The 15,982-nt window shown below is 47.2% G+C and overlaps 4 protein-coding genes across 4 annotated transcripts; 1 reads left to right on the forward strand and 3 right to left on the reverse strand.

The window, feature by feature from the left end:
- Positions 1-5,807: 5,807 nt before the first annotated feature.
- On the reverse strand, positions 5,808-6,211 carry CCR75_005590 (uncharacterized protein; the record flags this gene model as incomplete). Its single annotated transcript, XM_067963669.1, has 2 exons — positions 5,808-6,032; positions 6,185-6,211. 2 exons carry the CDS (start codon positions 6,209-6,211, stop codon positions 5,808-5,810), a joined length of 252 nt encoding a protein of 83 aa, XP_067823571.1.
- A 29-nt stretch (positions 6,212-6,240) lies between these two features.
- On the reverse strand, positions 6,241-6,465 carry CCR75_005589 (uncharacterized protein; the record flags this gene model as incomplete). The annotated part of the gene is made up of 1 exon (XM_067963668.1): positions 6,241-6,465. The coding sequence occupies one exon, from the start codon at positions 6,463-6,465 to the stop codon at positions 6,241-6,243; it is 225 nt and encodes a 74-aa protein (XP_067823339.1).
- Positions 6,466-9,832: 3,367 nt separating this feature from the next.
- Positions 9,833-10,120, reverse strand: CCR75_005588 (uncharacterized protein; the record flags this gene model as incomplete). The annotated part of the gene is made up of 2 exons (XM_067963667.1): positions 9,833-9,919; positions 9,971-10,120. The coding sequence occupies 2 exons, from the start codon at positions 10,118-10,120 to the stop codon at positions 9,833-9,835; spliced, it is 237 nt and encodes a 78-aa protein (XP_067823340.1).
- A 222-nt stretch (positions 10,121-10,342) lies between these two features.
- Positions 10,343-12,847, forward strand: CCR75_005587 (uncharacterized protein). The gene is made up of 2 exons (XM_067963666.1): positions 10,343-11,099; positions 11,183-12,847. Exons 1-2 carry the CDS (start codon positions 10,920-10,922, stop codon positions 12,278-12,280), a joined length of 1,278 nt encoding a protein of 425 aa, XP_067823343.1. The 5' UTR covers positions 10,343-10,919; the 3' UTR covers positions 12,281-12,847.
- Positions 12,848-15,982: the final 3,135 nt, after the last annotated feature.

Raw genomic sequence — 15,982 nt, forward strand, 5'->3', positions numbered from 1 at the left:
ACTCATGCCCATGCTGTTTTGAGCGTGCAGGTCATGCATCTAATGAAGCATACCCTCTCAAATATCCTCCTTGAGGACTCTCATCTCTTACGAATTGCGGCAAGGGATTGAGAACCTCCAAGCCTTTAACGAGCGCGGGAAGCAATCGATCTCTGATGGCCCCTCTGTCGAGGAGGAGGGTCTCGTCGTAATGTCGAACGTGACCTAGAACGTCCTTATCAGTTGGAAATGAGGTTTCCACTATCATGCGAGGGTGGATACCATCGCCAACGAACGAGATAATTTGTTCGAACAATTTCTCATCACGGTGGTTCAATAAGCGTTCAACATGAGAACGCTTCTCAGCACCCGAATCCGTCAATGGAAGTGAAGGGGGAGGAAAGATCGGGATCGCCTCGTTTGACGAGCTGGAATAAGCATTGTGATTTGGATTACACCGTTTATATCTAAGGAAGGATCTTGATCACGAGCGATCCCGTCGCCGCGAGTCAGCGGTGACGGTTCATAATGTTTCTCGTGACCAGTTGAAAAACTATGCGCAGGTTGCGACTGATCAACTGGCGAATAAAAGGACACATTAACCCCATCAAGACGAGCTGGTGACAGCTCGTTAAAAAATCTCTTCCTTGGAGAAAGACTAGATCGTCTGGTTTAAGAGAATCAGACTCTGTCCCAAGACAATAAGTCTTTGGCTCGGAACCGTCAAACTTTGGCGGATGCCCTTGACCATTTCCGGTGTAATCTGAAATCGGAAGAAGCTTCGTACTGATGGTACGGGCGGAGACACCCAACATAAAACGTAAGATGCCTACGCTCCTACGAGGCAGCTTGATCGTGTACGCATTCGCCTTGGCAGTGCAATATACAAAACGAGCCGATAAACCTGAGCAGTAATTTATTGCTCTCCACGTCACTACGCATTTCTGTAGGTTTATCGTAGACAGTAGGACTAGGTCGTTTGTTCAGGTTTCTTCTTCGTCGATCCACCGCATCAGCGATGGAATCCAGTTCTGCTCCTCTAGCCAGTAGAAAATCACCTGCTAACTCGGTTTTATTTCTGGTTTCAGTGTGACCTGTTTGCACTATGGAGATGTAAATCTCCTCTTTAGTGAGAGCATTATTGTTCTCACTAAAATTATTGTTTTCGATGCTATGTCTTTCAAAATCGATTTTAAAGTCAGCAATGGCATTATTGTCACCCGTTGACAAACTACGCAAGCACGTATGTACTTGTGGACGTAATTATACTGGCGTGGCCAGTAGAAGTCGCGACTTATCATGAGATAGGTCTTCTCGCGTCCACGATGACCGCGTATTGGCGCATCGTGGCACTCATACATGATGCATAGACGCAAATCGTTATGGGTAAGGATGACGACACGAGGTGTGTCGCCAGCAATGGCTCTGTTATACAGTAACCCATTGCGTGTTGTGTATCGATCTGTTAAGGATCTATACAATTTTGGCAATCCTTTGAAGGATAGTTGGAAAAGGTTTCTAAGGTAATTTATCATTCATACGAGCTTTATCTTCTTGATAAGCTCCTCATACGTCATCGATTAATCTTGACGACGGAACACTTATTGTTGCAACAGTGGCCTTATTGGCCCTGTTGATTTGCGCAACCGAATCAAAATTAGGCCGGCGCAAAAATTTATCAGCAATGACTATTAGTCGTCCTGGGTTTTACTTTACGGAGACGTTATACTTCGCGAAGAAGACAGCCATCTCGCCATTCTTTGCGAGAGTTTGGACTGTTTACGGCCATGCGTAGAGACGCATGGTCCGTATATACAATGAAACGTCTATCTCCCAAGAAATAGACCCCTACACTTAGCCAGTGCATTTATTTCATGGCAAGAAGTCCTTGTCATACACTGGGTAATTGCGTTAATCTGGTTGAAGCTGACTCGATTGTTAGCAGACGACGCGCTCTGCGACGCCTGTCATATTGCATTAAACCACCGCCGATTGCGAAGTTGCCGGCGTCGCAGACCACATGAAAAGGTCGGTCTTGGTCAGTACTAGGTTCGGCGATTGCATCAAGCTTTTCTTGAAACCCATGGAACGCTGACAATCAGCTTTCTATGACCACTTCACATTTTTCTTCGACAAAGAAGAAAGATGTACCGTCATTTCGGCATAACTGCGTGAGTACTTGTGCAGGTACGCCGCTAAACCGAGAAATTTCTAAGTCTCTTTACATCGATTAGCACACGCCAATCAATGATCGCCTTGATATTTTCTTGATCCGGGTGTACACCGTGTTTACCCATAATGCACCCAAGAAGTGGTATTTCGCCACTTCTTGAGATTTGCATTCAACGTGTGCTTACGCATAAATGCAAGAACCTTTCGGACGTGGGTACGATATAGTTCAACATCCGGCTTCTCGTTCATGGCAGAGCCATGAACGAAGACGTCATCAAAATATCTCGGCGCAAAGCCCCCACCGATTTTAACAGATTTGTTACACATCTGTTAAGTGTCGCAAGGGCATTACTAAGTCGCTGTGGCATTACTAGACACTCACATAGCAAACCGCTTGGGCTGCTTACTGCTGTACATGGGGTATCCTTTCTACGCAAAGGAATTTGATAGATTCCATCCATCAAATTTATTGACGAGGAGAAAAATTGTACTCTTTGACATACCATAAATGATTACGTCTTTTCGTGGTATCGGCGTTTGAGCCGGCACAGTTGCACCATTTAATTTATGGAACGCATGCACAATCCGCCGTCCTCCTGTTGCCATACGCTCACTGAAGGTCGGAGAGCTATGTGAGGATGTCGAATCCCCCACATGGCCCGCTGACAAGTGGTCGGCAAAGAATTTGTCGATCGATAATACTTGAACACAAGGCAATGGCCATTGCTTCATGACATGTACACGAGGCAGTGGCCATTGCTTTTAAACATAGTATTCCGAACGTGGGATTAGATAGATTTCGTGTCGATTGCCTTTATCCTTAGGCAACTCGCATCGTTCTGATTTATGTAAGACATCCTTAAAGTCTTTTTTTTCATATAAAGGATTTGTAATCAAAGACTCCCAAGATTGAGACGTAAAACGCCATCCGAGTGTTCTCATCGAGGACACGTTCGTCCATCGAGGAGCTGCTGATAACTTGTTCGTTCTCGGAAATTAATATGGCCGGCCGAATATCGGCCATAAAGTTGTCATCCGTGACAAGTACGCAGATCTGGTTGACTTTGCCACTACGCAGATCACGCAACAACCGTTTCGGTTCTAGCGTTGGCGATTGAGTTAGCTCCGAAGTTAACTTCGGAAGCGCTAATAGATCATGTGTATAAGCGCCTACACACTTGATACACTGTTTACTAAGACATTGATTGTCCCAGTTTCTTATTAAAAATTTGTTTCGAAAGGTACCTAGGAACCTTTGTCCACAAATTTCCAGGGACTCATTTGTTGAATTGTTTTTGTGGAGTATCCTCCCCAGCTGCTTCTAGCTGTGGTTGCGCTGCCACAACAAGATCCTCTACGATCGACTCTCCAGTCGATCTAGATATTTCGCACTGTCTCCTATAGACTGGCGTTTAAAAATCTCTTGGATGTTGCTTTTCAAGCGAGAATCCTTGTTTCGTACCACTCAACTTATTCGAGTGGTCGAACTTCGACGCTGCCTGCGCTTGTGCACAGCCGTCGGTGAGCATGTCCACGTCACAATGGGGGACCTTCGACGCTGCCTGTGCTTGTGCACAGCCGTCGGGATCTAACTTCCTAGTGTTCTGGGTATTCACACTGAGGTCTTGTGCAGTCATGCTAACGACCGAACCACAAGTGAGATCGAACTCACTCATGAAAAATCCCACGCTTGTGAACGTTCCAAGACGTTCATCAGTTGACCATCTGAATGAACAATAGACAGTCATCGTCAAGGCCTAATGCTGCCAGTTAATGCATGGCTCGTATTTTCTGAGCCATGGTAATCCAAGGATGACATAAAATCTGTCATCCAAATCTAGTACGTTGAAATTATTATTGTAATGTTGATCTTAAACGAGTATTAGTAACCAGCTACACGTTTCTTAACCGTTACAGATGCACCTATTGCTAGGCGTACTGCCATTTTCGTAAGAGGAATATCGCGCTCAATAAATTTGAGTCTGCGATCTTCTAGCGATTGGCGTCTGCAGCATAGGTCCCTCGTCGATTGTGGGCGTCTCATATTTGACGCCCCGCAATCGACGAGGGACTTATGCTGCAACTTTTTAGACGCTTTGTTTTCAGGGTGATGAGTTAAACCCTTTCCCCTGGGGCAGTTACACACAATGTTTGTGTGCGAAGAGCAGCTTTCGTCAAAAGACCTGCAAATTGTTTTGACGTTGCTGGACCTTTAAGGCGCTCCGCACCAACTAACCCCGACCGGTTTTGACGTCCGCTCGCCGTTGCGATTTAGCAACAGCGTCGGATCCGCGTCCTTCGCTATTCCTAGCGAGAAGTCGTTTTTTTCGCTCAGTATTTCTAGGCACTGGCCGTGGGGCACTTAACTCATATGCGTTGTGGCAATTTTTTGACAACGATAACATATTTGTAACTTGAAGAGCGAGGTTTCTCACTCTCTACATACGAAAGATCCATGAGTCCTGGACTTCCGTTTTCTTGTCGTCTCGGTGGACGAGAAGCATTTAGAGTAGACAAAAGTCTAATTAAGACTTAAGTCCTCCTGTTCCGCTATACTGCGGACGTTGCGAAATACTACATCGACGCTATAGATCGCTTAGCCGGAACAGGTGGGTCTTAACAAGACCGTCTGCAAGACCTTTAATAAGCACAGTTGCCTGCGTTTGTTCATGCATTGGATGACTAACGTTACAACTGACCAGATATCGTGTACGTTGGGCATAAATGTCAATGTCACACTTGCCCTGCTTCAAAGCCAAGAGCTCGACTCGAGTCCTGAATTCGGCACGTGGCGGCTTAAATGTTTGTCTGAGCCGGGTCTCAGAGACCTCATGCGACCCAAATACAAATGGGTCGCGAAGTTTGAGCCGCAAGGCCTAAGATTTGGCACGTCCGGCTAAGTTGGCCATGCAAATTTCACTTTCGTCGCATCATCACTGATACGACGAGCTTCTATGGCGTCGTCTTACTCGACGAACTATCTCAAAAAAGTCGCCTTCGACTCCCTAAAACTTAGGTATTTCTATCTTTGAACTTTTGGGTCGACGCGGAAGCGTCGGCTCATTAGCAGCATATACATGCTGCTGTCTCAACAGTTCCAACTGTTGAGAGCCTTGCTCGTGAAGCAAGGTTGCGTTCTCTTGAGCCCCGTCAAGTTTGTGTTAAATGAACTCGGCTATGACCGCATGCTGTTCATCTCTGCCAAGAGTGAACAGCATAGCGCCAACGGCTGGCCTGCCAACGACCGAACTCATCCGTTCGATCGACCTCCATTCGAGGTCACTCAAATGAGGAAACCTCTCACGCGTTGTGTGATAAACGTCTTGAGAGGCTTGGAAGCTCTAAAATTGCTTGGGAGCGTAAATCCGAAGCGAGCACATTGAATAAATTAAGTTTGTGTGCTTCCAAAAGTGTCAAATGTTTTCTCTAATTACTTATTATCTAAGATGGTATTAACGAAATGTGGTTCCGGTAATACTTCAGTCTTTTCAAAGCCCGAAGTGCGCCTTGTAGAGGAATCGCTAGCAACGCGCGGTAAGGGGTCTTGAAGACGCTGTGCTACTACAGGTATTAAAGACCTGTAACGAAGAACTGAATAAATTGCCAAAGCGGCTAAAATTGATACGGTTCTTCTGTCATTGAGATGACGCAAATATTTAACTAGCCTGCATATCGATGATGCGTCGGAGCGAATACACAAGATCTTGAGCAGGTGGAGCCGTCTTTTCCGTCTTCACCTCCTTTAATGCCCCCAATACTTCCTTGCGTATTGCTTTATCTTGGACGGTGCCTCCTGACGCATCTACAAGAAGTTGTTTCCAGCGATGGTTGCAGTATCGCAGGAATTGCAGAAGCGAACCGGATGGAAGAATATGGTCTGGCTAATCAAGTAGTAATTTATCAAGATTCGGGCATGGATTAGATTTATCTCTTGACAGAATTTCCAAATTGTAAATTTCAACGTTTTACGGAGTTAAAAAATGATCAGTGTTTCTTCTCGAACATGACTTTCGATAAGCTTTTCAATACTTACGTCCAGCATCAGCTCTTTCTCCGGCATTATGCTATATGTTTTGACATAGTATCGTTTTAATCATACGAGAGAACCTCAGCTTCCTCGAAGAATTCGGATGGCAATGGTCGAAATGCTGCAGGCATCCATATCGAGACGATAGAGATCAGATCCGTCAGCATACGTGTTCGGTCGTGGAGACCAAATTCGCCTTCCTTTAACGCACCATAAAACGCTTTGGGATCTTTTGAGATTATTTTACAAACATTGTCGTTCTTGTCATCGTCCGAAAGTCGCCGCATCAGCACTTAGAGGGCAACTTTTTTCGTGTCTAAATCGTCCGACTTTGGAAGAACAGCAGCCAATTCATGTGCCTTGGTGGACTTTTCGAAATGATCAAGAAGGGGTTTCGAGACTCTTTTATAGTAGGCTTCATTCTCGGCCTGATGTGAGAGTGATCCAAGTTCGGACGTTCTCCGCACAAATAAAAAGGGTATGAATTTAAGGACAAAGGACCAATTGCCATTTTCTATCATTGACGAAAAATTTACAATAGTCGGAAAATAAGAAGAATGGATGCAATCTATTTGGTTGCTAGTATGGGTTTATAATCGCTGTCATTTAAGGGAAGTCAGGCCAATAGCTGCCGAAAAAGACAATCATAAAAGATCGAGTTTGGGCCCAGCACAAAACTTTTGTCGGAAGAAAATAATTATTACGAACGATCCATGCGCTAATTGTCACGCGGTCACTGACAAAGCTACAAAAAACGAGGTGATGTTTGTAGTGGTGACGGTACGATAGCGGTAGGCCACTTAGCTCGTGTCTTTCGATCAAATATAAGCTGGGCGACAATAATATTATTGTATACGGAGGCCACCAGTGATCTGCAACTTCTATGGCCAGGTTCTGAATTTCGCGACTGCATTGAGAGGGTCTAGCTTACGATTCTGTGTTGTCAATGCCAATTGAAGATAAAATAATGTGTTAGGATAAGTGAGAAAAATAGCTATATCCAAACTTTGGCAATAACTGGTGCTTGTACACGATAAAAAATGGCGCACTACAATATGCCAAGTCAAAACTTTTGCATACACACGTCATACTTGAATTGTTATTACGAGCATTTGATTTACAGAATATACAAGAGCTCGAATCCTGCCAAATGCCACAAGTTGTTTGCACAAGTACATTTCTTCCTGACTCATGAAATAAACCACTCCAACACTTCACTTTGCCGTACTTCTATCCTTCGGTACTGCGTTCGGTTACATAGATCCACCGAAACTCTGATCGTCATCATTGGGATGCCTCCAAACATTTGTCCTCGACGCCTTGTCAACAGGATCACTCTGTCGATGACGTTTTACACGGTCTTCAGTATCATCAAGGAGGCAATCGTTCGACGATCCCGTCGCTCGCGTGCTGTGACCAATCCCTCGTCCGTTGTTGTGTGATGCGAGTCGCAGCAAAGTGTGTGCATTGTCGCGGTCATCGAAGCTCTTTCGTCCAAATGTGCTGTACGAACGTCCTTGAGGAGACAGAGGCATGAGTGCGCCAAAGTGCCCCGTCAAGTGGGCCCGAGGACCCGGCGTGACATGCTCGAGGTCATCCAGGCCATCGTTTGCATCGGCACGATGCTTCGCTAGCAAGTAGATGCCCACGATGATAACTGCAAGCACGTATGCAAAGAACTTTAGCGTCTCAATATTTCCAGCATTTATTGATTAACGTGACTCACAAGCTAGTGCAATGGGCAGACAAATCCAATCGAAAAGCGAAAAGCGCGTGTACTTTTCGTAAAACACTACGCCACCAATGACACTCGACTGTAAGACAGCAACCACTCGAATCAATTTGATAGTGCCACAAAGTAAAACACGACAGGAACGAACCCCGATCCAAAAGCATTGAAACATGGGAAACACACTGAGCGTGTCTCCTGCCATAATCGCGCGATTAAGCAAGTCAGTCTGAAGCACCAAAGTACAGACCATGCCGCCCATGAACAAATACGTGGTAAAGTAGACAAATTGGTTCTCGCCGCCAAATGTTCGGATCATGAGAATCGATGCGCACTGGGACAAACACAACACACACACACGAATCTTTGTAAATAAAAAAAGACTTTCCAATGCATCTTGCTCTGTCTATCGCACCTTAGCCAGTAAAACCGAGTACGAGCCAAAGATTCCCGACGCGGTCGCATATAAATACGGTAACAACCGGTATCGGTTCTCATTCCACGCGATTGGAAGCCTCGAAATTGCTGCGATTTGCCCAAAAATCGCCCCGAGCACGACTGTCTACAAGAAACCCGAGACTCAATTCGCGCTCTCGCCGCCTTCGCAGTGGGGCATCACGTACCATAACTCCAATGTAGATGAGAAAACCCAATTGAACGAATTGCCGCTCGAGTTCCACGAGTGCCAGTTGTTCATCGGGTTCATTCGCCACGGTGCTAAGCACGACGCCAATGATGATTAGCAGTGTCCCGAGGACATCCGTGGTGGTTAAAGTCTGGCCGAGCCACAAGTGTGCAAAAAAGACGTTAGCGAGTACCGTAAAGCCACCGCCTACGGCCGCCACGAGGGCCTGGGGGGCAAAGCCAAGCGCTTCAAAGTCTCCGACAGCGCCGAGAACGACGAAAACAAGGCCAATTAGCCACAGAGGGCGCGTATAATACGTCTGTCGCTCGAACATCGGCTTGACTGCTTCCTGTCAAGCAAATGTAGCAGCAGAAACCGCATGATAAGTCTCTTCGATGTCAAAGTGGCGAGAGCAGAGTCCGTACCCGCACGTGAGAGAACTTCTGGACGTTCACGCCAAGGTTCGAAAGCACAGCCGAAGCTATGATTATACCGAGACCGATCCATTTACTTTGTTCATTATCGTCGTCACGGATCATTCTGTGCTCGCTGCCCGCAATTGACGCGCGAGAGCAGATGTGGGGGTCTGCGCCTCACGATTAAAGCGTGAACGGCGATAAAGGCAACCGCAAACTGCCGCTTGTCACGTCGCTGGATTGTTGCAGCAACGTTGCGAGTCAGAATTTGTTGCGCCAACGACGGCAGCAAGCGTAACGACGGGAGACGTCGGATCGATGTACCTACTTATGGGTGGCGTGCCTGAAGATGGTCGAAGAGTTGCAAATGCATCGGATTGGTCAATTATCAAGAAAAACGAGATCAGCAAATGGAGGAGACTATCGTTTCAAACAGTCTTGTCGCGATTGGTCTATTCGTCTCTATGTGGCGGATAGGAACGATTGGATGAAACTGACTAATTGACTTGATTTAAAACTTACGCTTACAAAAGCGAGTGGCAGTGGTTTAAAAAAATAGCGAGTTGTTTTGAGAACAACGATGCGCGTTTAAAGAATGGCCGAGAAAACAATTGTGAGACCGATGCCTGCGCAGCGAAGATTACGTTATGTAGGGAGAAAGGCAGTTGTTACAAATTTTTAAACACATTTCTATGCTCAAAATAATAAACAATCATGCTCGGTATCTAACCTACGGTGACACTCATGACGATTTCTACAAACGTTTGCGCTCATGACGGCAACTGCTGCTGTCTGTGAAAATGTAGATAGCTAGCGTTAACACGTGGACCGAAAAAGAGCATCCATTCCTAATCCATTTACTTATGGCACTTGGATTCGAAATATCACGAACGTCCTTCCTTGTCACTACGATACTGATGCCACTGACAGCCTACTAGCTGACACAGGTTGCGGTATCCCCATCGAAATCGCTGCTTTAGAATGATTTCAATGAAAGTGGTGACTTATCGCGCCCATAGCACATTCACGAGCCCAGCACCATGCATACCGATGATGATGTCACTCTTAGTCGTACTCTTCATCTGTCGAGCGAGCGTTAAATTCAGTCGACAAAACGAAAGTTCACGTTCAAGCCCCAATATTTGATTCGCACAGAATTCTGGAAAATTCATCCTCGTTCAGCCACACACGCTGCAGCATGCGTCTCTTTTACGGACGACGCGTAATCACAGACTTTCCGATTGTCGTCATCACGTCTGGTGAAGACGACAATCGGAAAGTCTGTGATTAATCGGAGCTGCTACGGATTTTTCGGTCGCAATCGCTCCAGGCGTTGATTCCCAACGCCTGGAGCGATTTCGACCGAAAGCCCGTAGCAGCTCCAATTGAAAACATGGCTCTTCGTCGTCACTTTGCAAGCTTCCATCAACTTGATACAACGATACTCTTGTTGCTTTCTGGAGACTCACAGGTCGCAGCTATTCATTGTTCATTGCCCCACCCTTTTGTTGCACAAAATGACTTGGCTGATCGTTGGGAGGGCAGAAATTAGGCCAACCTCTCGTTGTTTGTCGCAACTTTTTTAAACGTGGGAATCTGGAGGCAATGGGGTGAAAGTGGTTGTAGCTTGTGTTGCCGTTGGGACCCTAGCGTTTGCTAATCATCATTGCGAGCTATTTGTAATTGAGTGCGAAAATTGTAACTTGACAAATTGATCACCACCTCCCGAGCAGCGTGACACCGATTGCAAAGAGCAGGATGGATCTAATAATTTCGGGCACGCGACGGCAAAGGAGTACAATAGACGATAACTTGGCTTTCTTTCATCCTGAAAGCCTGTTATGCACTTCGACATGCCCTAGCAACTCGACACTTTGATTGCTCAAATAAAACCCATTTCCACCAATCACATCGTCGTCACGTAGATCCCACGCGGCACTCCTCCATCTCTGCTCCAAGGACTCGGTCGCTATGGTGCTATCGGCCGTATTCATCACCGACTTGAAGGGAAAGGTTATCATCTCGAGGAATTACCGCGGGGATATCCCCATGTCTGCATCATCCAAGTTCACGCGCTACGTTCAGGACAAGGACGACTCGGAGCAGCGGCCCGTGTTCACCGAAGACGGTTTTACCTTTGTCTACCTCAAGGTAGAGTCCTTATCGCGCGTATTCGCGAGTATCATAACGAAAATATCCACTCACGCTGTATTTCTTTTGCGGTCGTTACTTAGCACAATAACCTGTACCTCCTGACCGTCACTAAAGTCAATTCCAACGTCGCCCTCATGCTCATGTACCTCACACGCATTTGCCAAGTCTTTCGCGATTACTTTGGTGAATTAGAAGAAGAGAGCATTCGCGATAATTTCGTCATTATTTTTGAGCTCTTGGATGAGACCATGGACCACGGATATCCCCAGACGACTGAGGCGCGTATTTTGCGCGAGTACATCACCCAAGAGGGCCACCGCCTCGAAGCCGCGCCGCGCCCACCCACGGCGCTAACGAACGCCGTATCGTGGCGTAGTGAAGGCATCAAGCATCGCAAGAATGAAATATTTCTTGACGTGGTCGAGAAACTCAATTTGCTCGTGTCAAGCAATGGCACGGTGTTGCACTCGGAGATCATTGGAGCGGTTAAAATGAAGAGTTTTCTATCCGGAATGCCCGAATTAAAGCTCGGATTGAATGACAAGGCGCTATTTGAAGCCACGGGGCGGTCGTCGAGCAAGGGCAAAGCCGTGGAGATGGAGGATATCAAGTTTCATCAGTGCGTTCGCCTCGCGCGGTTCGAATCGGACCGCACGATTTCATTCATTCCCCCCGATGGGGAGTTTGATTTAATGACGTATCGCTTGGCGACGCACGTCAAGCCATTGATTTGGGTCGAAGCCGTGGTTGAACCGCACTCGCGCTCGCGAATCGAGTACATGATTAAAGCCAAGTCGCAGTTTAAAAGCCGAAGCATTGCCAACAATGTCGAGATTGTGATCCCCGTCCCGCCGGACGTGGACACACCGAGCTTCAAGTGCAGCATTGGATCCGTGACGTACGTGCCGGATCGGGATGCCATTGCGTGGTCGATTAAGCAATTTAATGGCTCGCGCGAGTACCTCATGCGAGCGCACTTTGGACTTCCAAGTGTTGACAATCACGAAGCCACGGACGATTGGAAAGCACCGATTCAAGTAAAGTTTGAGATCCCGTACTTTACGGTCTCGGGCATCCAGGTGCGGTACCTTAAGATTATTGAAAAAAGTGGGTACCAAGCCCTTCCGTGGGTTCGGTACATCACGCAGAATGGCGATTATCAGCTTCGCATGTCCTAAAGGCTCGAGTCGTGACTTAGATGGATGAAGACAGAAGGGATAGGATAGATAATTTGTTTTAAGGTGCGGAAGGAGTACATGTGGACACGGCTGCTCGACAAGGGGTAACGCCTTCTTTGTAGTGCAGCACGTGTAAAAGACATAGGCGTAGAATAGTGTTGTGGTTTGAATGCACGCGCGAGAGCAAGACGTGAGTGTCATGGACGTGTGCATCACTGGAGACAACGTTGGTTATTACAAAAAGAGTATTGATCAGATGAACGCTTACGGCCTGCCACACTTACTGCACCATTTCGTTCGTATTAAGATCGCTAGCATCGCCAATGCTCTAGTGTTTGCCACATTTTCGATTCGCCGTCGATACTTAAATAAGATGACCATGAATGAAAACAATGTTTGATCGAAGAGATGCTGATGGTTTTCGTGCCGAATTAAGAGAAGTCGCTCGGGCGGTACAGGATGGATGACGCAAGTCGCTGAGACTGTAACGGGGTGTATAGCTACATATATATTATTTCCAATAACAGGAATAATAAAGGGAATTGCTGCGGACGAGCACAAGTTTTGATCCGGACACACCTCACCTGTAACGGTGTTTCGTTACATGAAATTAACACTTAAAGGTTGTAAATTGATATATTATCGAAAAGGTAGAGAATATTTAGAGAATATTACTTTACATAATAATATTCGGGAAGCTTAACTGTAGGCGGGCATGTCGTAATGCGGCCACTCTCTACTTAGACACACACCCTAGCACAGCGAGGAAGCGGTTTAACCTGCTTCTCTTGCGTGCAGTGAGAAAGTTGTGGTGGGCGCGTAAGCGTTCTCACCCAACACAAAAAGTACTCTGGTTAAGTGTCACGGGAGCGGTAATCCGTCTCCTCGTGCGCACTTACCAAGTAAGAAGTAGTTTTCAGACTGATTTATATTTAATAGAATTAAATATAAATACCAATTTTAACCAATTAAAATATCATCTCTATAGGTAACACTTCAATGTATTGCAAGCATATCTTTCCAGATATCTCGCGTAACGGATGACGCTAGCCGTCATCACGGATGACGCTGGGCGTCATTCCTCCTAATGTGAATGCACCATGTGCATCCCATACACAAGGGTTGGTCAGAAATGTGCACCACACCCGAGTGCTGGGTCTAATTACTATTATTTAGTAATTGACCATCCCCTTAAGTACACCAAGTGTACTTAACGGGAACTTTGTAACATTAGGGCAACTTTAGCCCGTTACACCAACCCCCCCCCCCTTTAAGAACGAATTTACAATTTTAAATTCGCCAAAGAGGAGAGAAGAACTGCGAGCAGCTTTACGCGCCGCTACTTCACTCAATCACTCTAGCGCACGTGTTTCCATACACGGCGCCAAAGATGCCACCCAAAAGGAACCACGTTGGTGGGTCGTCTGCGAAGACGCCCACTTAACCTCACACTAAGCGCACGCGCCGCGTTAATTCGCCGGCCGCGTCTAATGCCTTAGTCGGAACGCCTACAGCCACTGCTGCTGTCGCGTTAACATGGCTAAAGGATCCATCCCACTTTAACAGTGAGGATGTCGATCCGTCTCTCATTGTCGACTACAATGAGTCGACACCGTTGCCGTCACCTCATACTAGTGATGCGGACAACAAGCTCATGAGGAAGGATGATGGCGCATTATTGCCCATCCAAACTTCTCTAATGGCTCACAACATGGAGACAGCAGCATTTACGAATGCTGTCTCGTCGTCTGCGCTGGAAAGCGCGGCGACAGGTAATGAGAGCGCTGCCCATAAAGGCGCAGCCGCTTCTCCGTTGGGTATAACCACAACGCCTTATGCTCAGACCGTAATCCATAATGGTTCTGACATAGAGGATTCGGAGCCTAAAGCTCCGCCGACGACACGTGAACGTGCTCAGTCGGTGTCACAAGCCAGTCGTTTAGAACGCGGCTATGTGACGAATGGCATTCCAAAGATGCCCCCTCCATCTAAATGGCCTCGTTTAAACGGGCCAAGAGCGTAGCTCCTACAGCGCGTACTTGTAGACGCACATAACTATTATGGCGTCTTTCAATCATGGAGGGCTCAGGGAAAATCGCTTGGGTGTATTTCCCCGATCCCGGTCGTGTTACGTTCAAATGAAACGCCCGGCCAATACGAGGCGGAATTCCTGCGCCGCATTCATCCGCATTCCGATGCGATGAAACAGCGGTCGCAGCGAATTAATTTCGCCCGCTTGCGTGTGAAAGAAATTATGGGCGGTACTGTACCCCCTGTTTCTTCTCACAGCGCTGCTGCTGGTAGTCCATTTGAGACTAGCGGAGGGGCCTCATCTGGTGCTCCTTTTCATAGGCAGCCACCAAGCTGGGCACATCAATACGTAGGGATCGGTTCCCAAGAGTCAAAACTCTTCGGGTAACCTATCTATTGGACGAGGATCTGATATCCTTGCATCACGGAGCAGTGGGCAAACAACCTTCCAACAAGGAAGCGTTGATTCCCACCCGCATCCATCAGTGTAGGTGGCGCCCGATAGGAGTGGCGACCTCGCCCACCTACTCGTGGCTGCCTTACCTTCGTCCGCTCAGTCATAGGCGTTAAGCGCTGCCGAACGATGTATTGCGGATCTCGAGGGTCAAGACTTGCGACTGACCTCGGATCTCGTTGATGTCCGAGCGAAGGCTCGTCAGTGTTATGAACGCCTGAAGAATCGCTTGGACCTTTTCGAACGGATAATGCTAAGGGATCCGCGTTACTCGCGTGATGTCCCTCGCTCTCCAAATCCGGTTCGTGGAGAGAGGAATTGGTCCGATAGCTTTTCGCCTTCACCGTCTCCCTCACCCGAACGCCGCTCAACTCACGGTCGGCGTCACCATCGTTCTCCTTAGCCAGATGAAAATATGTGACCTCATTTGGGTCTACTTACCGTTTCAGACGACCCACGTAAAATACGGGGTGCGTCTTCATATAAGGAGGAAGGGTTAGCCTATAATTTAGGTCTCCAACCTCTTCTACCACCGTAAAAGGGAACAATGAGACGCGGTAACAACTTCGCAGTACCTCCCGGTAGTACAGAAATTGCATCTTTAGGTAGGGTAGCAGTACTTAATAGTACTTGTTACCCACTCTAAAGCGTTCATTATTTTTGCGACCATTTCGGTCCGCATATTCTTTTTGCTTGCCCTGTGCGCTTGCCATTGCGTCACGGACTTTACGTGTGATGGCTAATCGCTCATCCACAAAGCGTTGAGCCTCGCTCACGCTTTTAGCATCAAACTCGCCTATGATACCGCCAAGAGGTCGGTCATAAGGCGTAGTTTTATTGACCACTGCTAAACTGGCAGGGTCACTAGGGCAAGTTTCTGTCTTTGAGATGATACCCTCATGGGTCATCGTCATATTGACGAAACTATGTCCCTCTTTCGCACCGAGCATAGTGAGGGGCCCTCCCCCACTAAGACTCGGGCTGCGCACAAACGAGACTGGCGTCCGAGGATGGCGCAGTCCGTTAATATAAAACGGTGTCTCACCCGTACTGGCGTGGACACTGTTATTTATAGCGAACTCCACAAAGGGCAATTGCTTGCTCCACTCTTTGGGAGTTGCTATAGTGCGTAAGACATCCGCCACGACCCGATTGGCACGTTCTGTTTGGCCATCGGTCTGGGGATGATCTGCGGTCGACATGTGGAGCTTGCTACC

The sequence above is a fragment of the Bremia lactucae genome, linkage group LG13 (assembly GCF_004359215.1).
Source record: "Bremia lactucae strain SF5 linkage group LG13, whole genome shotgun sequence".
Taxonomy (NCBI): Eukaryota; Oomycota; class Peronosporomycetes; order Peronosporales; family Peronosporaceae; genus Bremia; species Bremia lactucae.